The 24,275-nt window shown below is 42.5% G+C and overlaps 1 protein-coding gene across 2 annotated transcripts in view; it reads left to right on the top strand.

Moving 5' to 3' along the window:
• Nucleotides 1-24,275, top strand: part of PTCHD4 (patched domain containing 4) — an 89,442-nt gene that overhangs the window by 5,875 nt on the left and 59,292 nt on the right. For both annotated transcript variants that reach the window (XM_009667943.2, XM_009667942.2), the window contains exon 2: nt 20,550-21,030. In XM_009667943.2, the coding sequence (XP_009666238.1) occupies nt 20,550-21,030 (481 nt within the window). The remainder of the gene's footprint in view (nt 1-20,549; nt 21,031-24,275) is intronic.

Here is a 24,275-nt window from a genome sequence, read left to right as displayed (position 1 = left end):
AGTAGCTTCTTCTAGCTCACAGGCTGGGTAAATTTGTAAAAAAAAAAAAAAAAAAGACTCTTACTTTTCAAACTGTGTTTCCGTACTCTCTGACAGCATGACAGCACCAGCACGGGGTCCTCTGGTATGCCACATGATGAAACGGGGGCTCGGTGTGCCTCTCCACTGGGCGGGAGCACCCCTGTGCCCACCTCGCCTCCGGGGCTGGCGGAGCTGGTGCCTGCAGCAGGTTAGCTCTGCCCTCTCTGGGAGATGTTACTGCACCTCATGGCTCTGGAGGGTGCGGTCAGATAGCCTGTCTGCTTGGTGTGGATAAGAAATGAAGCATTTCCTGGCCTGATTAGGAAAATTCTCCTCTCCTTTCTCCACTGTATGCATTAGGAAAGGTCTCTTTCTTCTCTCTGCTAGACCAGCTGTTAAAACATCCTCCTTGCCTGAAAGGAAAGCCAGCTCTGACAGGGCTATGGACACGAAACTGGGTTAACCTGTATCAGGACAAGCTGTCACAAATTAAAGATACTGCAGAAAGACAGCAGAGCCCTATTGAAGCAACAGTGGAATTTGAATTTGAATTTTATTCTTTTTGCTCTGCCGTTCCTTAGGGAAACCTGTTACAAACTTAACTTTCCTTACCACTCTGGGGCACAGTCCGTCTTCATTCTACTGGAGCTGTAGATAGCACGTTTTTTGGGTATGTGGCTCATTCCTTTCCCTTTCAGAGCTAAAATTAGTGGCCATGATGATGTCTGTGAAGAAGAATATTCTCCTTTTGCTCAGGATTCAGCAATGCAAACCTTGTGTGATACCTCAGTCTCTTACGTAAGGAGCTGACCTGAGATAGGGACGAGAGCTTTCAAACTCATTCAGTCCTTTTAACTAGGGACTACTAATAGGAGGCAATTATATGATCATCTCTCAACCTAATTATTACTGTTCAAACACAGTGCACACTATGCAGATGTGTGAAGAGACAAGGTCTGAGAATTAGGCAGCCATGAGATGTAATGCAGATGGAGTAGGATACGGAGGTCACGGTCCTGTCTAATGTGGCAGACACCAGTTTTAACTTTAGCTTTGTCCTTGGTCTTTCAAATGACCTTGGTCAGGTGCTTCATGCCTTCCCACCCCACCTATTCCACTCCTTATTTTTCCTCAGCTCTTCCTGGGAGCAACAGCCTTTTATGCAGTGCCTTCTGGAGACCTTGCCATGATGTGAATAATAATAATAAAGAAGCAATTGGAAGGTGTTTTGGGTAGAGAGAAAAGGAAGATGATTTAAGTACAAATCTCATCATTTGGTAAAAACTGCTCATCACTGTGAATCTAGGCTAGATGTCAACCTATTGCCAAAGGCAGAAAGTTCAGTAACACTTCACTAACTTCCAACAATAGCTACTCCTCTGTACACAGAAAAATCTTTTTGATCTATCTATCTCCTTTACTAAATATTCAGAGCTAAACTCTTGGCTTGGTCCTATAATGCTCAGAATGCTAAAAATGCCTACTTTACTCTGGGTGTGCTCAACCTGCCCTGACATAACATCTCCTTCTAAGCTCAGACACCCCAAGCCTTTCTTTCCAAAAACTCTTCAAAGCCCTTTACTTATACTGTCTGTGTGGACTATTGGAGGCCTCTGAATTCCTTCTTGTGGACTGGCAAAAGCTGGATTCACAAAGGATTGATGTTCTTGCTGTCTGATAATTTCAGATCCCATCATGCTATCAAAGCAACAGAATACAACTGATGAACCTTAGTAGAGGAGATGTGTAACCTTCCTAGCTAGAGGAAAGAGGTTTTGAGGAGCAGAGCAGACAGGAGAGGAGAGGAGAGGAGAGGAGAGGAGAGGAGAGGAGAGGAGAGGAGAGGAGAGGAGAGGAGAGGAGAGGAGAGGAGAGGAGAGGAGAGGAGAGGAGAGGAGAGGAGATCCTTAAAACAACATTAGTTGACATCAGCTGATGATCAAATATATGATGTGTTACAGAAGTGGGAGGAACACTGCATGGAGAATATTAGAAAAATAAGTACCTCCAAAAAAGAGTTTGTAGATTCTTTAATGTTTTTAGGCATATGTGTGTATGCATGCATTTCATGCATGCCTTTCTTAATTAGTAAACAAGAAAATGATGTAGACAAAATGTGTCCTGGACATTTTGAAAATACCAATCTAAATACAAAAACCGTATTAAACCTTATCAGCTATTAAGACATAACTGAGCCCTATATAGAGCTCTGCATAGTTATTACTACAGAAGTCATGATGAAAAACCCACTGGCTGGTTTTCCGAGAGATGTGAACTGAGTTTTTAAGACCCTGATCTTCCATTTGTACGGAAAGCCTTTAATTTTTGCAGACTCCACATCGTTCACACGCTCATGGTGCAAACAGTGAGATATGCTTTGCACGGCTGAGACCCTGGAGCTGAAAAAGCGCTTTAAATAATAGGCAAAACCAAAGTGTTCAGCGGCTTAGGAAAGCAGGTGCAATGTGTAATGGACAAGAAAGGTGACAACAACAGGACGGGGAAAGGGCTAGGTATAAAACCTTTATTACCTCTGTTGCTCACTGTATGAGTCCTGATCTCTGTTTTCTTACCTAGCATGGTGCAAGACACTCATATAGGGAACAGGTAGAAAAGGGAAGTACTAGGTAGCTTGGCAGAGGGGTCGTGAAGCAACGTAAGATGGGAGTGAGTGGCAAAAGAGCTTCTCAGTGCTACAGAGCCACGATGTTTCTTTAGAGAAGATCACACACAGGATATCATTGCCCTCACGCCCGGGATTCATTACGTGCCTCGCACTTATATTATATATTATATATTATATATATATATATTATATATTATGCCTCGCACTTATATATATATATTATATATTATGCCTCGCACTTATATTGGCTAGGTCTTTCATGACCAGGATCAGAAGCTTTGGGTGAAGTGCCTGGAGGAATTTGATGACACAAAGCAAGTGTGATCCAGGTGGCAACAGGAAGATTTGCAGATATAAAGAATTATTGTGGAGCTGGCTCAAGGACAAACTGAGAATTATTCATCAGTGGGCAACTCGAGTAGGCCACAGAGATTTTGCTGCAGTTTTCTCTCTCCTTAGCCCCGTCCACACCTAGATGGCTAATTTCTAAATGGTCCCAGGTCTGCATGGCCAGCAGCAGCTCTGTGAGATGGCAGCTGGGCTTTTCACAGCCTTGAAATGGCAGGATCACACTGGTATTGCTTTCTGACCCAAAATAGGAGCTCACGCAGCACGCACTGCTGGCAAAGTCGCACTGCCCCCACGGGGCTGATGCGGAGACCACAGGCTGTGAGACCTGCACATCACTACCTAACTTACAGTATAGGACGGTTTTGATCTGATAGCGGACTACAGCTAAGATAGAAAAAGACAGTCAGCTCCACAGCTCTATGACGTTTCATAAATATACACGAGGGCAAAATCATAGGCATCTCCCAGAATAGTTCTTCTGTAAAAATACCCATTCCCAGGTGCCAAAGCTGGAGTGCTGGCTGCTCTGAGGACATCTGAGAAGACAAGGGGCACTCCTGCCTACCTGTCCCACGGCTCTGAAGGCAATGCCACATAGCAGAGATTTAAGTGTAATCCAGCCCATCAAATTAAGGTATCTAATCTGGGATTAAAAATTAAGCTCCTAGTAAGACAGTCTGCCACTATTAACTTCCTAGTGCAGTTAGAGAGAGATCTGGGAGTTACCACTAAACACCTCGGCAGGGAAGCCAAGCCCAAACGCCTAACCAACATCCTCCAGTCATACAGGGAACATAAATATCACCTATAACACTGGTTTAGTAGGCACCTAAAACTTATGCACGAGTTAGGTGCCTAAGCAAGACAGAAAAGACGCCTTTGGGAAAGACAGAGTCTCACTTTTCTTGCACCGTGTGTAGTTGTTTCCACCAGTGTAAAACAAATGTTGTCATGCTGATGGGAAAGTGCTATATTTACCACACACATTGTGTGTTTGGCATGGGTGCGAACAGCTACATAAACTGCACTGCAGTTCGGAAGTGGCCACAGGCTGTTTTGCTGCTTTTGTGCTAAATCGCTTGTCTGTGCTGCACGTAGGGCGAGCCCACAAAACTTCAGCTAGATCATTTTCTATCAGAAGTTATAGTACTCCTGAAACCAAAATCTTCTATAAAATAATGACTATCTAGCTTTTAATTTTGTCTTGGGGGGAGAAAAGAGAACAGCAGGTTCTGGTAATGTTTCATTTTGACATGCCCACAAAAAAATGTGTGTATTTTTTGTGTTGAAATGCCATCTTCTCTCAAAAATATTTGACTCTCACGTAGTACTATAGATTAGAATACAAAGGAAATAAAATTAAACAAAATGTTACTTTAAAATAAAATGTTTTCACTTGCTGTGAAATGAAATTATTCTCAGAAGTTTTCCCTGTGCAGAATTTCAGAGAGAGGGAGAGAGTTCACACTGATCTGAGGTGAAAACAAACTTGGAAATCTTTAAATACTTTATGAAACTGATTTTCCATCCACTACTCAGGCCTAGTAACCAATATCTAGAGGTCCAATTTGCTGTATGCTGCCCCGGTGTACAGTGAGAGACATCTCTGCCCTGGCATGATGGGCCAAGTGAGCTCTGCATCCAGATTTCTGAGTAAATTTAGTTAGTCAAACACAGTTTGCAGTTCATTCTAAAGAAAGTTTTTGTTAGCGGTACTACATTACGCAACCTGATCTCTTGTTTTGAAGGAGTTTGAGACTTATATATAAATCTCCTTTTTCCTAACCATCTTCCATGATTACCTTTGACTCATTATCTAAATGCATTATCAAATTCAATGCTGAGCAAACACAACACGGAAATATTCATCTATGTTTTTTTCCATAAACCGCACATTTGACTTGGCTTGGATTCATGGTCCACCGAGTGAGATTTGATTCACAGACAAGTCCAAAGTATCCCCCAGAAGAGATAACGCCACATACACTTGGTGATCCATATGGCAAAGCTGCTTCTCTTCAGGAGTATTTGTGTGGTGTGGTAGTAAAGCTCCACCAGCAGTGTTTCTTTGTTAAATAGTATTAATTTTCCTGCACCTAACTTATTTTCCATTTGTTGCATAAAAACCTCTGGTCAAACAGGTGATGCACAACAGATGGATCATGGCAAATTACATAGAAAGCTGGGACACCAGCAAAGAAACATGAATGTTTTTGAATATTTACAAATATCTTTCTAATATATTCTTTCCCTAAGCTTCAGGAATAGCAAAAGTATTAGGTTTTCGGTAGATCTCCAAAAATAAGATTCACAGGTCTGACAGGCTTACGAGCTCCTCTGTTCTCCTGAAGTATTTCACAACGTTTTATTTTTGAAGATAATTTAATTTTAAAGAAAAGGTATTTTTTTCTCCTAAGAGGTTAAGGTTTGTATCATTGCAATTTTTACCGTCTTCCTGCCTCTGCGTAAGATTTTAGATGTGTGAGGAGGAGAAGGGCGACATCCTTGAAGATAAAATATATTATATAAACACCAAATACTGTACTTGCATATGTTCAATAGTCTTCTCATCAGAATACTCACCTCAAAAGGAAAGTTAAAACAGGTCATTTGTCACTACTTAGCAGATCTGAATAATATTCCTTTAGGAATGATTCTGATCCTTTTTGTGGAAAACCTAACCACTCTTTGAAGAAAAAAAAATGACAGGGAAAGAAAAAGGGTAGAATAGAACATGTTTTTCCTTACTTTAGAGCAGCTAAATAAAGGTAACCAGAGTAGAGAACAGTATTTCAAGGAGAAAACAGTGGACGGAGAAAACTGCACTTTATATGCTGTTTCGTGAAGGGACGCTTTAAAGAGTGGGATGGTGGTTTTGATGTAGGGCTAAGTATTCAAATATTCATATTCTGCCGTGACTCAGATGTTCCTCTTCCTTACGCTGGTTTTTCTCTGTAAAGGCATGCTATGATGCAGCTGGAGAAATTCAGTCAAAGAGGGCAATCACATGCCTCTTGGTCGTAACACTGAGAAGTCAGAAATATAAAAGGTTTATAAGGTCAGTCTAGCCCATTCCCTGGTCAGGGTAGGACTATGAGGAAATCTTAATTGAAAAATTAATTCAGATTGGCTTGGATGGGAAATCAGTCGTGTGGGTCGGAAACTGGCTGAAAGACTATAAACAAAGAACCATGATAAATGTAATGTAACAAGTTTATGGGAGGTATCTTCCAGGGTATCTAGAGAATTTGTGTTAAGTCTGGTCTCATCGAACATCTCTATTAATTATTGGGAAGTGAAATTGAGTTGCGTAGGAATGAAATTCACAGATAATATTAAACAGGGAGGAGTTGTCAGCACCAGCTGAGTCAGAGAATTTACACAGTCAGAACCGGAGCGGTTAGAAACCTGAGCAGAAAATAAAACAATTTTCTGAAGAGTTGTCTTTAGCTTCTGCTCCCCCCAGGGTGATCTAAGGCGCTCCCCACATGCCCTTGAGAAATAGATTCCTATCAACTGAGTTTTTTGGATGTTGAATTCAAGATGCAATATTTGAATGATTTGACCAAGGCCAGAGATGAGATTGATATTAGAGTCAGGATTTTGCAGCTGCTATGGATAGGGCACCTGGACCTATTTCCGACTCTGGCACTGATTTCGAACATGGACATGTCACTACTCAGTGTTGACCTTCATCCTTCTTCTTCAAAGACTGCTCCGTATCTTGAGTTTGAACAGTGCTTTGGAGGCTCTAAATAGCATGTTAAATAATCAGTGAAGCCTTGATAAATTTTTGCCTTTGTCCTTTTGTTATCTTTCTGGAATGAAATCCGTCTTCTGCTGTAGCTCTCTGTTGATTAAAAGGATTTTAGATGGGCCAGCCTTAGCTGTTTTGTCATGTTGTGCTTTCACGGTAATTTTTGCAGTCTTATTCACTGGATGGATTGTAGAGGACTGTTTGCCAGGATTTCATATTCAAACACCCTCATACCCCTAATGTCAGAAACTAGCCTTATTTTGTCCTTGTTGAATTTTTTTCATTCATTACTGAGATTCTGGTTGTGGCAGAGAAAAATTCTTACAGGCAGAGTCTTAAAACTCAGTTGAGCAGCGTAGTTAAAAAACATTCAATTGGGACACTTCTGCTGCCTTTTGTCCAAATTCAGCCACAATTGTAGGCCAAAAGCAGCACAAATCTCCAGGATCGGTTCGGTGATGTCTGTGAACGTCAGGCCATTTCTTCTCCTCCTCTTGGCGAATGTGCACGACATCAATGCGCTTGCAGCAGGGGGTGATGCCTGGTCTGGTCTGCGGAGTCAGACCACGTCCCTGCCCTGCCACCGAGCGTGAACTGCGTGCTGGATTGTGGAGGTTCATACGGAGAGTCAGCAGGGCACAACTCATCCTGGATACCAAAGATGGGATATGTTTCTCCTGACTGCAGCCCTTTTATGTTAGTCATCTAATACAAATTAGGCCTAATAGATAGTCAGGAGAGAAAGAAGAGCGCAACCCTGAAGCAATATATTCCCCCTATTCTAAGCACCTAGGGCAGGAGGGGATAGACTTGGCCTTTGGAGATGTCACAGACCACAGAGGGAAAGCTTAGCCTGTGCACTTAACTTGCAGCCAGTTAAAATCAGGTGAGATGAATCCCACCCTATATTCATTTCAAATCACTGGGAGAAAAAAAATTCACTAAATTTCCTGAAGCACAGGAATATGCTAGATCTGATTATCTTTATAGCAGATTCACGTTGGATAAAATATCTCTGAATGTCCTAGGAAACAGGCTGTATTTGCGCTGAGCTGAGTGAACACTTCTCAGTGTTATTTCGTAGGGAAATTCCAGGCTTTTGCTCTACCTCTGCACCCCACTGCAGCATCGTCTCTCACCAAATCTCTGACAGGGTTTTAGAATAGTCTTTTGGAAATTATCGTGAGACAGTTGCAAAAGAGCTAAAATATATTCATCTGAATAAGGAATTAGCTTCCACAGGAGGAACTAGAATTAAATGCCATCTTTCTGCAAAATAGATTGCCAGATATTGGCAGTTTATTGCAGTGAGGAGACTGAGATTATGCAGATAAATGCTGAGATTCTATCTGGCAGTATTTTACTGTCTGATCTCTCTTTGGCTTATTTAATCAGTATTTTCCCTAAATATTTATTTCTTTGACATCCAAAGGTGGCTAGTTTACCACAAAGTCCCACTATCTGCAACTTTTTTTTTCTTTAATAGGCCAATTCTTCCTGTTTTGCCAGAACCAAAACCTTTCCAAATAGATTATGCTAATAAAAATTGCAAAATCACTTTGCACTCCAGGGGTCTTTGAAAAGACTTCTTTTTTTTTTTTTTAACATATATTACATGAAAGTAACTTTAAAATGTCCATTTGGGAAAAATGTTTTGAAGTCTTACAGGGAATTGTCCCAGATAAGTTCAAAAGGCTTTTTATTCTTATTGCTATATATGATGAATATATAACATTTCATCAGAAGTGCTTATATAGGGTAACTAAATATTCATCCCTGGTATCTTGGACTCATTCTCAACAATAGCACTACATTTACATAAATATAGGAACATATTTAACCTAAAATTAAGCATTTAATGAAGTTAATTAAATTAGGGTTTGAGTCATCCCAGGCTTTTGGGGGATTAAGCCTCCTAAGTGTGAGATTCAGCCCATTTGGGATGAAAATTGCCTTCCGGAGGTGCCCCATTTTTCTGTTCTGCTTAAATGGGGTGCCTGGTAGTATCGGCGTTTCTAACTTGGCAGACTTAGTTAGGGAGGGTGATTCAGGGCTTCAGAGTCTAAATCCTGAGTTTGCATGTTTAAAGTCTAGTTCTGGTTGAAGAGACACATCCCAATCAGAAACTCTGCTTGAAGTTAATAGCAACCGTGCGCTTGCACTAAAGGACGAATACTCAGCCGTGAAATACAGCCACCTTGAGGATGAAATTATTCAGGTGTTGCAAAGCAGACACCACCACTCCCCGACTGCTGGATCTGAGGACAAGAATTAAAGAATCCCTGAGCCAGGTGGCAGCGGGGAGGAGAGGCAATCCTGTCATCCTTCCGCTGAGTTTCTGCTCACCCGGATCAGTTCACTGCTCTGATTCACCACATGCCACACAACCTGCTGCTCAGGAATGAGAGGGAAGGGACTCCCTCTTTTGACAGCATCAGCAGCTTTTGCTGTCAAATCTACTGACTAAGGGGACTCCGGCATCAGATGGGAAGATCTCCATAGCATGGGCATCTCCCCTACTTGGGTGTCTGCATAGCACCTTGCACAGCAAGGCCCTGGGCCATGCCAGACCTCGGTGGTGATCAGTCTGAACAGGGCCCTCACTATCTGCTGTGCCTAACGTGGGTCCTCCCAGCCCTGTGCAGCGCAAAAGCAGCATCCAGATGAATTGCTCCCAGCGTGCAGAGTTTGATAAGTGGCAGCTGTTAGCAGCTTTAGCAACCTCTCGATGAAGGCTTCAAGCTGATGCAAAATTTTCAGGCTGTTGCACACTGTTGTTCAACACTTGCTTATCACTGCTGATCATGCCATCCGACACTTGGCGTGAGAGATACCTTCTCCCACAGAGCATAGATGAAAGAATAAAGAAATACTGGTCCTTATAATGTCAGCCAGCTTCCGGTGGGGGACCTCTCCGTGATGGGAGACAATGAGGAGCCCAGAGTGGATATAATGCCACGAGCCTTATTTTTTTCAGATCAGGCTAATAATTAAAGATGACATATTAGAGAAGCACACGTGACACCACATTCAGCTCTATGGCCTCATATGAACAAAAGATTTTATAACAAGGGGCGTGCTTTACAAGGTGATCTTGGGACAGGTTTTGTAAAAATAAAAATAGCTTGCTGTTATTCATATTTAGGCTGAAAAATCTCTTTGAACTTGCTGAATTCAAAAGTACCTTGGGTAGGAGTGAGCTACCTCGTATGCAGATCCAGAATCACAGCATAAGCTATATTTTAGCACATAAATACAGGCCAACTTAAATGCCTCATTCTCACTCCTCCTTTCCAGATTCTGGTCAAATATTCAGAAACAAAAAATTGAAAAGCATCTAAAACTAGACATTTTTTTGGCTCTCTCTGGCTAACCAATGGCCAAACTCATTAAAAAAGAGTGTATATTAGAAGGGAGGGAGAATACTTCAGGGTAGAGAAGCTGCTTCACAGTGCCAAGTTCGAGATGGAAAAAAAAAAAAAAAAAAAAGAGGGAGGACTGATTAATTATCCCCTAAAAAGGAGAAATTTTCAGCTAAAAGTGCTAAGTGTCCTTTATTTTGGCTGCTTTGCGCAGAACCTTGTTATACTCTTATTGATTACTATAAAAGTAACAATTCCTAAGTAGGACTTGGGGTAAGAGATATAGCAGCAACCAGTATTCAAAGCCAGGGCTTAGTTAAGCCTGCAAACTGCATGATGCTTGGCTGGAAATTAACCTCAAAACCACACTAGCCCGGAAATCCTACCGTATCACCCTTGGCTCTGTCTGATTCTCAGTGTTTCCTCTTTTCTTGCCTTTGATAAAGCATTATCACAGCCTTTCAGTACTTTGGCTGCTGGTCCCTGGAGAAATCAGGAAGAGCAGAGAGAAGAAAAAATTAGAGATGTTTGCCAACATAAACCATAATTTAAAAGGAAAAAAAAATCATTCTCTGTGTCATTATTGAGACTTCAGCTTTACTCCTCACTTTTTATTCTCTGTTGTTTATTTCTTAGCATTTTCTTCAGATGGAGTAACAAAATCAGGCAGGTCCATTTCCTTTTAGTGAAAATATGTGATTTCTTTTCAGGATCTCCTTTTAGGTACAGCTACTGTTTCCCATTTTTGTCCCCGAGACACCCTTTATTTTCAGTATATGGTGAATTTTTACAGATAGTTTTGTGCCTTTTTGCTTTTTTTGATATGGAAAGAGGGCAAAAAAGGAAATTTTATTCGTTTTTAACGTTTTCGGCAGGTTTTTTTTAATGTTAGGAATTAGGTTCTTACTACCTTGCAACATTATGGACTTCAGAAAAGCTTTAAGATTAAAATATCACAAAAGACAGAAGGAATTTCAGTGGAATATTGTCTTATCTACACCTATGTGCAGAAAGCAATGGCTCTTTTGAAATAAACAATAAAACTTGGTAGGATTTCACTGGGGCCAAGATGAATTTAAATTCTTTAATTTTCCTTACTTACTTTACTAATGCTCATTTCACTCAAAAAAAATGTGATTGGGAGAGAGGATTTTTCATTCAGATTTGGACAGTCATATCCTTTCTTTCCCTCTCCAGCAGCTCATTTCACTCCTTTTTTTTGTAAAAGGGCAAGAAAATCCACAAAACCCATAAGAACCCCAATGGAGTCTTCCATTCACGTTATGGAAGATGCTGTGTTGGTGTGCTGTGCTTTAGACATGTATGAAGATAGAAAATTGGACCCCTGGAATGCCCCAAAGAAGCATTTCTTGTGTTCTTATGTTCTTCAAATTTTTTTTACGTTTCTTTGAACTCTTTTAACATTGAGTTTGAGCTGTGAATGAAATCAGAGTTAATATGGAGTATTCTTTAAAATAAAGTATGGATGCTCTAAATTCCTACAGTTTACCAAATATGAAAGTTGGTAAAGATATTCCTTATACACATGCCTGCATATGCGTACTAGTGTGAGTATTTAAAAATATTTATCCAGATATTGGTGTTTTGCACATCTTCCTTGGGCCATGTTGTAAGTGCTCCCTCCTTAGTGATTCATTCCTACATTTCTCCTTGGCACAAATAAAATCCCTTGGGATGAGCAGTAGTTATGCACTCAGCTTAAGTTCAACTTTTTTAATTGGACCTGGGTAGCTGAATTCTTCCTGGCTAAGCACCTGGCAGAGGGTGCAAGGTCATCCCAGTTTGTTTAGCTGGATAGCCGTAACGGTGTCCTGCAATGCAGGAGCTTGCATTTCCCCTCCTAAAGCCATGCTGCACTTTCCTGCAAAAGTCTGTAGCAAAGCAGAAGGTGAATACATAAAAAATATGAATTCTGTTCTGCCTGGCAATACCAGGAAGCGTGAAGGTGCTGGGATAGCAAAGCAGTTCTTGGGGAAATCCCTACACCTCAGCTGGTGGTGGGAAAGAAACAGAGGAGAAGCATTGCTCTGACAGAGTAAGAAATACAGCTACTACTGCTAATCCCTGCAGCTACTCTACTCCATGATCTCTATCTCAGTGCAAAGCTGCAAATCACTACTATCTGGAGGTTGCAAATAGTGCAAGGCCACATATGCAAGTTTTCAATACTGAGGCTGCAGCAACCATGCGTGGAAAGCCACTGACCTGTAAACTGAGTCCCTGAATCCCCCTAGACCTGAGATAGAGCTCGAGTTACTTGTGCTACCCTTTCCCTCTCCCCAGTCTGCTAAACCTTTACACGTGAACCTATTATAGGCCATCAGGGAGCCCTCCAGAGGTGGGACAGGGTTTGGACCCTCTCGTGCTGTTTGATCCCTCCAAACAATGGGCCATGGGGTATAGCAGCGCAGAGGACGTGAGCTAGAAGTCTGGGAGCAGATACGTGCTGACGGGAAGAAATAACACGGGTGCTACTTGCAGTGTGAAGCACAACTTCTGGGGCTGAAATGCTTGAAATTGCCCCTCTTGCGCTGGAGGGTGGGGGGGTCAGCTGAGGATGGCGAAACCTGGCTCCGACTGACAGGTTTTGGCGGGTGCTGCCGCGCTGCCCAGGGCAGCGCTGGGAGGTGGGAAGGAGCGAGGCTGGAGGGGGATGGGAAGGCAGCGGAGCCGGAGCGGAGACTGCAGTGCAGTGCGCTCCCGAGCAGGGCTGTGCCTGGCTGCTCCCGCCTGGCACGCCGGCACGGAGTGAAGGAGAGAGGCGACGCCTGAGAGACCCGGCTCTGCTTCGTGCAGGGCACACCAGAGCAACCTGCTCCCACCTCTACAGCTCCTTCTGCTGTCCTCTTTCCAGGTGCTCAGGTTTCCACAGCAGGCTGCAGTGATGACTGCTGCTCTCATTCTCAGCCCATATTTTCTCCCTTGCTGGCTCCCTCTCTTTTCCCACCTTCAGGCTCCTTAACCCCACTTTTCTTTCACTATCACTGCCACCCCCACTTCTTTTGCCCCACTGACGATTTTCTTGCTACATAAATCCCTCTTCAGAACACAGTCCTCATCTACTTCCTTTGTCCATAGCAATCGCTTGGACATTAATTCATTTGCAGATGGGCAGGAGGAACTCTGTGCTGGTTTGTGGTGATCACTTTTACCATCATCCTTCATCCTAGGGGATGTAGGGGCTGGGAAGCAATGCGGCTTTTTGCTCTGTGATACCAGTGAAGCAACACTCACGGAGAAAGGCTGTCAGAAGCAGAGGGCTGAGCCCAAGGTGACTGCCTTGAGGGCTTGCGATCCTGGACGAGGCAGAACACAGACTCAGAGGACAATATACTGGCAGGGAGGGAGCCTTGGCTCTGTGCCCACTGGAAACAAGAGGATAGCAGAAATTTAAGATCTGACCTGGTAGATTTACACACTGAAACTCACCCACAGTTTGAGAGGTCCTGCTGCACAGACCTCTTGTGGAAGGTGACCTGGTGTCACCGAGAGCAAGCAGTGCTGAGCTGCTCTCCTGCCTTGCAAACCATCTGTGTCACTCCCCAGTCTGCTGGGCATCAGAAACCAGCCTCATCCTTCACCCTTGGATCCATCACTCAGGGCTGGGGTGCAGGCAGCCATCCTCCTACCACTTCATGAACTATCAGTGACAGAGCTACTTCACTGCTGCTGCTGCTGGGCTTCTGCTCCTGGGTGAGCGCATAAGGGAAAAAAAAAAAAAAGATAGGCCAGCAGTCCCCAGGAATTATCTCTCTGTGCTGGTAGTCCTGATGGAACCATCTGTAATCTCCCATATTCCAGTATCCTTCCCCACACCGAGGATGTATGTAACCACAGCCAGCATGGATATTGCTCAGCATCTTCAAGGACATCACTGTGTCCTTGACTGCATAGGTACAGTTTAGGACAACCAGAGACAAAACTGTACTGAGGATTGCAATAGGCAGTAAATCCATCCCTCTTTTCCCAGAAAACCTGGGCTGGGATCTGAGGTGGACCAAAGATGTGTTTGACCTTGGGAGCGAAGGAGTCAGTCAAGCAATGAAGAGCTTGAAGGACGAAGAATACAGGAGACTCAGAAAGGATATAAAGGTGAAATATAATCAAGCAGGGAAGCTATGGTGTGGCATGAGGCACTCCTGGAGTGATGGGGCTTATCTTAGATTTTCATTCCAAAATGGATGAGCAGAGGGAGAGGAAGATAGAGAGCTGGCCTTTTCTATTTTCTCTCTGGCCTTCCCCTCTTGAAAGCCTTAAAAACCCTGAAGGAGAATACTGACGGAGCAAAGCAGGGTGGACTGATCAGAAGTGCAGCATGTACAGCACCAGCCATATTAAAGCTTCTCCAAAGAAACCAGTCCTCTAATAGCAATCACACTTTGCTATTCCACCCTTATGAATACCTTCATAATTTGACATACTTGGAAGAAATGGATCTGCATTAGGAACATTTCTGTCACTCTGTGTTATTAGTCCTCGAATATATAAATCTCCTGAAATGCGCTTCTCTGGTTCTTATTTCTTTTCAAATTATCTGATTGAAAACTAGAAACCCAGAACTATAAGGGAAAGGAACATGAAGCCAGACTATAAATAAAGCACTATAAATAAAGACTTTTAAATAAAGCATTTAAAAGTCACACTACCAATCCATAATTTCCCTGGGAGGATGCTCAAGATCTTTGTGTTTGTTCACCTTCAGGACACGCCTGTAATGGGGCCAGCATGAACTGGGGATTACAGTAAAGGTCAGCTAGTTTTGTGTTTGCATCTTGTCACTGAGGGAGGGTTAATCTCTCCTAACTTCTTAGCCTGGTGAAAGCTGTAGATCAAATCTGAGCACTCTTGTACCTCTGTGGTAAAGGGTGAGAGACAGGCATATGCAGAGGACAAGTCTGTTTTCAACACTTACCTTAGGATGGGGTGGATCACCCTCTGGATGTGCCTGCCTCTTTCCGGTGACTATAAAAGCAAAAGCAATTTAGTTGACTAGTTGGTGAACTGAATCTCACTGTTGATTAATAACTGAAGATAACTGAATTGTGCATTATTGTGCTGCTGTAGCAGAGGCCCAGAGGATTATTTCATAGATAGATAGCTTCTGATGACCAGTTGCTGAGCGGACCGGACTGCATAGCCATAGCTGTATCTCTATTCCCAGTCACTGGAGTTGCAGATTTACCTAGAATTGCCCTCTGTGCTCACTTGATCTGAACTCTACCCATAGCTGAGCCATACAGAATAGCTGAAGATTTTCCCAAAGTTCCTGAGGACAAACACGGCAAGTAGTGTAGTAGGTGTACGAGAGCATCTACATAGTTCTGAGGGCAGGAAAACTGCTACACTGACATAAATCCATGTTGCTCCCAATCATTTCAAATGGATGCTTCAGGAATTGTTGGTAACTGACTGCATAATACGGATTGACTGATATGAGGTGTTCACGGGTAACTGTACCAGGGACAGAGAGATGAGTTCAGTTGGAAAAAAAAAAAAGAAAATAAAACCTCCCTCCAAAGCTTTACAGTGAGGCTAAAGGGAAAAGGGAGTAACTCAATATTTTAAACCCTAAATGATGTTTCATAGAAAGAAGATTCTTTTTTTTTTTTAACCATGAAAACTTTAGGTCAACTAAAGCAACTCACTTCATCTTAACCTCCATGGATTTTAGTGTACTCTGAGCTGCATTTGGTAGACCAGGGATGTCCTGATCATGGGGAGAAGCAACTGCATTGATCTCAGTAGAATGTTTATCGCACAATATATTTCAACAGACATCCCTGGTTGCCCTCTGTAGAATATTTTTAAGCTCTTAAGATAAAACAGAGTTTAACCAGCATTGCATGCTTTATTTTAACATTTCTGTAATGTAGCTTAATAATTATCCATCACTCCAATTGATCAGAGGTAGCTGTTAAAAAACAAAATAGAAATAAACTTGCTAACGAGGATCTTGAGAATATACTTGGGGTAAGAATGATCTAGATGTCAGGTGTCAGGGCTCCACTGCTCCTTGTCAGGGAGCTAAAATAGAAGTCAGCTCCTTTGCAAGCCTCGGCTTCCACTGCACGAGGCAGCAGGACAACAGGGGACAACACTGCTTTTACCTCTCCCAAAAGCATGTTAAGTCCTCTGGTAATCCTGCCCGCTGCAATGGCACATAGCAGTCAAGCAGGAGCAGAAGAGAGGGCGAGCTGACACCAACCAGGACCAGGTAGCGCATTCAGCTGTGATTGCAGCGATGGTGTCGTAATCGTCAGGAAAAGAGAAAAGATCCCAGGGTAATTTAACGGTAAGGAAGTATTACTAGTACCCCTCTGGGTTGTATTTACAGAGGATCTATGTCTACTATTACGTCAGTAAAGAATATTTAGCTTAGTGGTAGCAGCTGTTTTTATTTAGTCCTGTGCTCAGCTTTGGAGGAAGCCAAATTTTTATAGCTTTCTAGGATGTTAAGGATACTTAGGTTATTAAAGTGTTCTTTACAGAAAAGTTTCTAGCATGAAATACTGCAGATGAGGGTTCAGGGGGTTTCTTCGCATCCATCCTTTCAACATGAGTGATTTTTACTCTGAATGGACAAGGAGCTCTTATTTTCAAACACGTTCAAGGCAAGGTCTGCATAAATACAGATGGCAAAATCCATCATTCTGGAGGAAAATGAGGACAATGCTTTTGATGTCCACTGCCTCTCACCTCTTTGAGACTCCTCAGTCCTCCTCCTCCTCTATTTCATAGTCCGAATTTACCAAACAGCTTTGGGGCATCTAGAAAAAGAGAGGAGAGTACATACAAAACAATTTAATACTCTCTGTCAAAGCAAAGGTTTTTGCTTGGCCCCTGTTTAAGATCAAATGTCACGTGTCCCAGCAAGTCATTTATATTTCATGACATTTTCAGAGATGCTCAGATTAGGATCAAATTAGCTACCATCGGAATGGATGATGGACCTTTTTGTCCTCTGGGAGAAGAGAGACAGTGAAGTGCTAATTAGATAGACAGACAGAAAGAGATAGGGAGAGAAAGATGGAAAGGCAGAAAGAAAGTCACATAGATGCAGGCTGGGAGTCTGAAGTTCATGCTCCAGCCATGCTAGTGACCTTGAGAAAGACAGATATTCCCTGGAGATGTAAGGGTGTAAATGGTGTATAACCAAGAAATGTTATTATTACTCTATTTTTTGCTTTTACTTTCCTGTGAAAAAAATCAGGGAGTAGGAATTTTTGCAGGTAAAACATGTATAGACAGCATTACATATAGGCATACTGGGAATGAGGTGCCAATTAATAGCAGAAAGTGCTTTTTCAATTGGGGCAATTAGGCAGAATGAGGGATCCTGTTCAAAACCTACCTTGTCTTCAGGCCTTGTTGCTGGGGTCTCATTTTGTTCCCCAGACCTTAGGCCTATCCCAGTAGGCCAGCCAAGATGGTCCCAAGGGACAACTGAGAACTTGAGTTGGCCGAATAATTCCTAAAATGCCTATCCGTCAGTCCTGCAGAAGCAGCTAGGTTCCTAGTTCGAGGTCTCTGTGGAATGCTGAAAATTAAGCTGGGCCTTAATTTTTGCACACCTTAGTCCCCATCTATAAAATAAGATAAATGGTAATATTTTTTCACCTGTCTTGTTTACTGAAATTGTAAACATTGATCTTTGATCCCTGGTCATTGGTCAAGCCCTGAGTATCACAACAGGATTAAGGATTCCCATCCTTAATCTCCAGTGGAGCCTCTAGGTAAAGCCAGGATGTACTCGAAAATGTCCCCATTTTCCCAGATGCCGTGGTGGCAGGTTCTTGTTTGCATCCTTTAAAAGCAGCAAAGGCAAAACTCTTGTATACATACAAAACAATCTTTCTTTGGAAGGAAGAGGATGGACAAAATGCCCTCAGAGCAATTCAGCATCTGTGATTTTCTTGATTCGCCTGAAAGCTCTCTATTTTGTTGACATATGAGCAGGGTGCCCTACTGTACATCAGCTTAACAAATAGCTGTTATCTTCTATTTCATGGAAGATACGGCGGAATATTATTTATTTGTGTCTGTTCTGTTGCCTCCTTTGAAATGTTGCTGTTGTTTGGGGCACCGTTCGCAGAGGAAGGCAGATGGCCGTCACAAAGTTTCCAGTAACCTTGCAGTGCATGCTGCACAGTGAATCAATTGAGTCTGAATTACAATCCGTTGTCTAAGATGGGAGTTGTACTGCTAAAGTGTCCTGCAGTGGCTAAAAACATTTGAATGTCAACACTGCGTATGTACTGGGGAAACATGACGTTACTCCCTAAAATTTCGAAGCAGTGCCAAAGGGAATTTTTAACTGTGAAGTTTGATCTGATACAAACTGAGGCTGCATTGCTCAAGCCTTAATTATCGTCTTTTGAAATGCACTTCTTGTGAGTGTGTATGAGTGTTAAGTGTGACTCTCTTTAGAAAACCTAGAAATAATGAATCAAAATAGGATTCTAACCTGATATGCTAGACATGAGGATTTTTGGACTCCAAATAGCACCAGCTGCCCCTGTGTGCAAGCTGTATCTGCCTATATGACATTTGTAATGAGGCTTCAGGTGATTTGAGAAGCTGGTATTAGATTGCAAATCACCTTTTATGTCAGCTTGTGCCAGGATACCTTGCCAGAAGCCATTATTTCTATGGGAAATAATAACTGGGAATAGGGAAAAAATGAGCTTCTGAAAATCACTTCGTCACATTCCTTGGGTTGGGGCAGGCTAATGCTGAAAACAGTGTGAGTTCTTGCCATGAAAGCTGGCATAGTTAGAAATTTCTCTGTGGGAGGATTACCTCCTTTACATACCAGAGACAAGACGAGGTGTGTATATAAAACATCTTCAGCACTATCCCTCAGTGATTTGATTTTTTTTCACTCAAAGAGCAGGCATCCCAAAAGACATCTATGTTTCATACAGTCTGGTACCCTGATTTTTCCTGAGAATAGGAATCGTTATGAACATAAGGTCTGACCTCCTGCATAGCACGGGCCTGGGAATTTCAGGTGGTGACCTGCATGACACAAAAGTGTTTCTAGAAATGGTTAATGGTGGGCATGGAAGAAGTTAAACGTGTCTCCTCCAAATGTTTCCGGCCTTTTGCAGATGAGTACTTCCGTGTTTGTGTAGGACAGAGTGTCTCCCAAGTTCAAGCTGTCAGTCAACTAATTCCCGTAATACCTCCAGACAAGGAGTAATATCTCATGTGACTCACTGCTGCAAGATGTTTTATATAATAACTGGCTTGAGAATTTTGTGGTCTTTTTAAATACTAAAGGAAAAAAATCTGAAAACTTTTAATCCTATTTACACAAAAAGAGGTGAAAATCTGTTATTTGGGATACAGCAGACATTTAATCTCTGCTTTTAGAGTTTTTTGGTCAAAGAAATTACTTGTGCTAGGACATTTTTATCCCATCTATCGAGTCTTCTTACACAGTTTGCTTCTGGGTTTGATCTTCTAAATCCATGTAAAGTTCTCCTAACTTGATAGGGGCAGATTGCAGTTATTTTAGAGCACTAGAATAACCAGTTGCTAAAAAATCTTATGAAACTCTTTTACAAAACGAGAAAGAAAGCATTTAAACAGGATCAGATATTTCTACAGAAAGCAGTCTGGTCCTAAATATACATCAGTGCAGATTCTGAATGCATCTGATGTATCTGTGTCTCCACTGATTTTCATAGAGTTTACCACTCTGTCCTAGCATGTAATGCAACAAGTGAAACCAGAGTAAGGTTTATGTTCTTGAAATATACAGAAAAATCTGAACTAAATTGAGGACTAGGGTAGATTCTTATCTCTTTCCTGTGATAGGAATCCATGAAAGTTCAGATAAACAGTTCAGGAAGTCTTATTTTAACTGTATTGTTCTAGAGCCAGAAGAGCTGTATTCCATCTACATATACATCTGTGTACGAGGTTGGAACTGATGCCTCGTTTTCTGTAAAATTTCTGCTTTTTAAAAAGCAGTTGCAGAGTGCCAGGATGTCAAAAATCTTCCAGAAATTGATCTTCTCAAATATTTCATAATTCAATAATTGGAGATTTGTTGTTGTCTGTCACAGTTACAAATGTGGAAAAAAAAAACCTTCCCGCAGGTGAGGAGCTTGCGTGCAACGTTTCAGTCTCTGAACATCTGGGTCTGCAGTGAGTATCTGGGCAGTCCCTGAACTGCAGCACAGAATTGCAGATGAGTCTATAATGAGTAAGAAACAGAGAGAGAGAGGGAACAGGGATGCAACCCAAAGCCCACTGAAGTGAATGGCAAGACTCCTATTGACTGCAGTGGCCTTTGAATCACACTTGTGGCATGTATCAGAAAGAAAAGTAGAGTCAAACAGTGTCAGTGTAACACATCTTACACAGGATAACCACATGCTCATCTTTTTACTTTCCCTCCCAGGATGGAAGGCGCAGTTTTATTGGCCACCAGCTCGGAGGGGTCATGGAAGTACCAAACAGCAAGGACCAGAGAGTCAAATCAGCCAGAGCCATCCAAATCACTTACTACCTCCAAACGTATGGCTCTGTCACCCAGGACCTCATTGGGGAGAAATGGGAGAGTGAATTCTGTAAACTGATGCACAAGATGCAGCTGGATCACCAAGATCTGCAGCTCTACTCCCTAGCGTCCTTCAGCCTCTGGAAGGACTTCCACGAGACCAGTCTCTTGGCCAGGGGCAAGATTTTGGTGAGCCTGATGCTGATTCTCCTGACTGCTACCCTCTCGAGCTCCATGAAGGACTGCCTGCGTAGCAAACCTTTCCTGGGACTCTTGGGAGTACTCACTATCTGTATTTCCAGTGTCACTGCGGCAGGGATATTTTTCATTACTGATGGAAAATATAATTCTACTCTGTTGGGAATCCCTTTCTTCGCTATGGGTAATTATTTATCTTCATAATAATAGGATTAACAGGGCTTAATGACAGGATTGTAAATTACATCCTGGGTTATAAAGTGCAGATTTTACCTTGAGTGAAAGTCTAAGTTGTTTTCATCTTGTTAAATTGATCTGTGCGTTGCCAAAAAAAAAAAAAAAAAAAGGAAAAAGAAAAGAAAAGAAAGCAGTAGCAACAATGAAGAGCGAATGACGTTGCTAGAAGCTTGGCCAATGTGAGAAAGGGCCAGTTGTATTGATTTCTGTTACAAAACAAAGGAGAAATTGTTACTGAAAACTAGTCCGCTCAGCACAGAAAATGGATACGTGTTAACCTGACTTTGGTGGGAGGCCAGCTGAAAGATTAAGTTAAAACAGGAGGGAGACAAGGATGGAGAGGAAAGGTTTTAGCATCCTTCCTGATGAGGGCTTCTCTTCCAGGTCTGCATGAGTAGGCAGAGGGGAATGATTTGGTGTAAGAATAAGATTGATGGACTTTATCTCAGAGAGGAGATTATAGTAGTGGTGTTTGCAAGGCTGCAAGCGAAGGGGCCTGTCAGTGTCAGTAGTGCCTAATCCTTCGGCTTGTGAAGTCTGAGATCAGCTGCAGAGATTTTCTTTGTGTTACACCAGGGCAGGAGAAGGTGCAGCTGAAGAACAAATATAAGATCCAATTCTTTTAGCAGGAGAATTTTTTTCACTCTTTTTGTTCTTGTTGCTATTCCAGCACATTTAACGTGTTTGTGTGGTTAATTAGTTCACTAGGAAGGTATGTTGAAAGGGAAGAGGAAAATGTGCCTCAGCTGAGGCAGCATTGTTCTGTGCAGCCTCGTACATGTTGGTCATAATTTCACCATATCATGAGTTTGAAGAGCAGCAATGACCTTCTATGCAAAATCTCTGCAAGGCAGCCCAGAGCCAAAAGCTTGCTTTTTGATGACTGGAAATCTCATCTCTGGACCCAACTCTCTTTGCAGATAATTATCTTTGCAGATAATTTTTCGTTCTCCACTCATTTTTGTGGTACCCATGCCCAGTCCTGTGTTATAGTGATAGACAGCTAAATATGCAAAGACACAATCTAGAGTCAAGGTTTGGAGGAGGGTCCTACATTTTTCTTAAAAAAATCCAACTCCTAAAATAACACATTTACTTGTTCCTTGCCTCCAGAAAAGTCCTACAGGCCTGCACATCCCCCAGCCCTCTGCCTTCTGTTTTCTATGTCTTCTGTGCATCCATCTTGTAGGTCCTGCACCCAGGAGGTCTGGAGCAGCAGGCCAAGGTACCTTGGTGGGAAGGAGTGGATGGGCCAAATTCCAGAAGAGAAAGGGAAGAGTGAGGCAGAAGACCCCAAGGAACTGAATGGTTGGTTCAGCCTCGTTCATACTAATTAACAAAACAGTGCCAGAGCCTCTTATTCAGTCATCTACACCCTTAAATTGTGACAGTGGTCCCAGGCATGGTTTGGCCTCTGCCAGCTCTCACTCTTGCATGCCTATCCTAGGCACACACTGGGGGCTAGCTGAGATGATGTGGTCCAGGTGTAGCGTTTGTTTGGGGAAAAAAATGGAGTTTAGCTGCATAGATATGGCCAGACCATGCCTATTGGCTTCAGGTCCAGAGAACGAACCCTGACACTGCTTTGTTTATTAGTGCAGATTGAGCAGCTGAGGCTCTGGCTAGGTCTGTACACTGCTTTTATCCATCAGAGAGAGGAACTGTTTGAAGGGAAGGCAAGTGCGTCTGGCTCTTCAGACCCTGTGCACAGTTACACTGTGAAGTGGAAGACCTTTCCCAGGCTGTTTGCTCACAGGATGATGCTGGGAAGGGCAAGCGAAAGACCTCAGCAGGACGGGCAGAGAACATGCAGCACTGTGACAGGGATAGTTCCCAACTGACTGAGGGGTGTAGGCACAGGAAAAAAGAGTTCTGCATAGCAAACTGGAGAGAAGGAGGAAGGTGAAGCAAACTCACACTTGCTGCCAGATTCTGGTAACCTTTGCAGCTGGATTTCAGGAGGCTTGTGTCCACATGGACAATGTCTTGCTTATGCAGCAAGTTGAAGTACAGGCAAATAATGCTGAAGTGGTGAAGGGCATCTTCCCTCAATTGCTTGTTTCTCTGCTGATGTCCCTTTTCAGATGGCTGTAGAGATTGGTGACCCCCACATTTTGCTTTACCGATCTCAGATTCTTCTCTCCCAGAAAGTCCCAAACAGTGCCTATACATGAAGTTTATCTTCAGGCAGACCATAAAGCATCAGATTCATAGGTCCTGAGTGCATCAGCTGAAATGGCAGCAGCATTTTCTTCAATTTGTTCATCGACTGCTGTCACAAGAGGTAGGCAAGAGTATGAATTTCTGAAAGCGAAGTGACTCAGTTTCCCATTGAGGGTGGTAGAAATTTAGGAGTTGGTTTTCTGGGTGAGCTTACTAGGAAAAGTAATGTTTATATCTTCCTGTGGTGTTTTGTGCTGTCACTCTTGTCGTGGCTATTGACCACTAAAGAAGCACCTTTTTCAAAGCTCAGCACAGTGCGTTTAGCGGTTTGACTACAATATAAACAGCTAAAAGTCAACACCTCCTCCTATTTGCAGGTGATCCTGGCAGCTAGTCAGGGAGCTTTCTAAGAGTTGGTCCTCACTGATTCCAAAAATGCAGTGGTGGACCCTGTGCTGGGAAAGCAAAAGAAAAAAGCTCTTTTCAGGTGAGATATTTACAAGGATTGCTTCCATAACGTCATATTGAACCTGCTTCACGTTAAGAAAGAGAACATTTAAGTAGTCCTTCTACAGACATCTCATCCAAGAATCTCAAATTGATTTGGAAATATCATTAGACAACAGCTTGCAGTACCTGGGAACTGCTGCTGGCAAATAACAGTCCAACAGCTTTACAGCTTGATAAACTAAAATACACGAAGCATGAGTTATCAAAGTCATGTTGGGTTACATGCTGCAAAGTGCCACGTGCTTTTAGTTCCTTAAATAACAGTGCCAGCTAATGGTGCATTGGATTGCCTGTGATATACCCAGGACCTCATAAAATTGGTCCTTGTGTGGCAGTTTTCTGTAGAGCCTGGTTTACAGTACAGTGGATCTAAGAACTTAAATGTAATCCTATGACATCTCAGTGGTGTCCCAAACAGAGATTGCCTGGAGTTGATGGGCAATACCAGAGAACAGGGCCTTCCAGCCTTTTTGCTTCTTCTAGATACTAGTTTTCTCATATCAGATTTTACCGTCACCT

Source organism: Struthio camelus, chromosome 3 (genome assembly GCF_040807025.1).
Source record: "Struthio camelus isolate bStrCam1 chromosome 3, bStrCam1.hap1, whole genome shotgun sequence".
Taxonomy (NCBI): Eukaryota; Metazoa; Chordata; class Aves; order Struthioniformes; family Struthionidae; genus Struthio; species Struthio camelus.
This window is presented reverse-complemented; position numbering and strand designations above follow the sequence as displayed.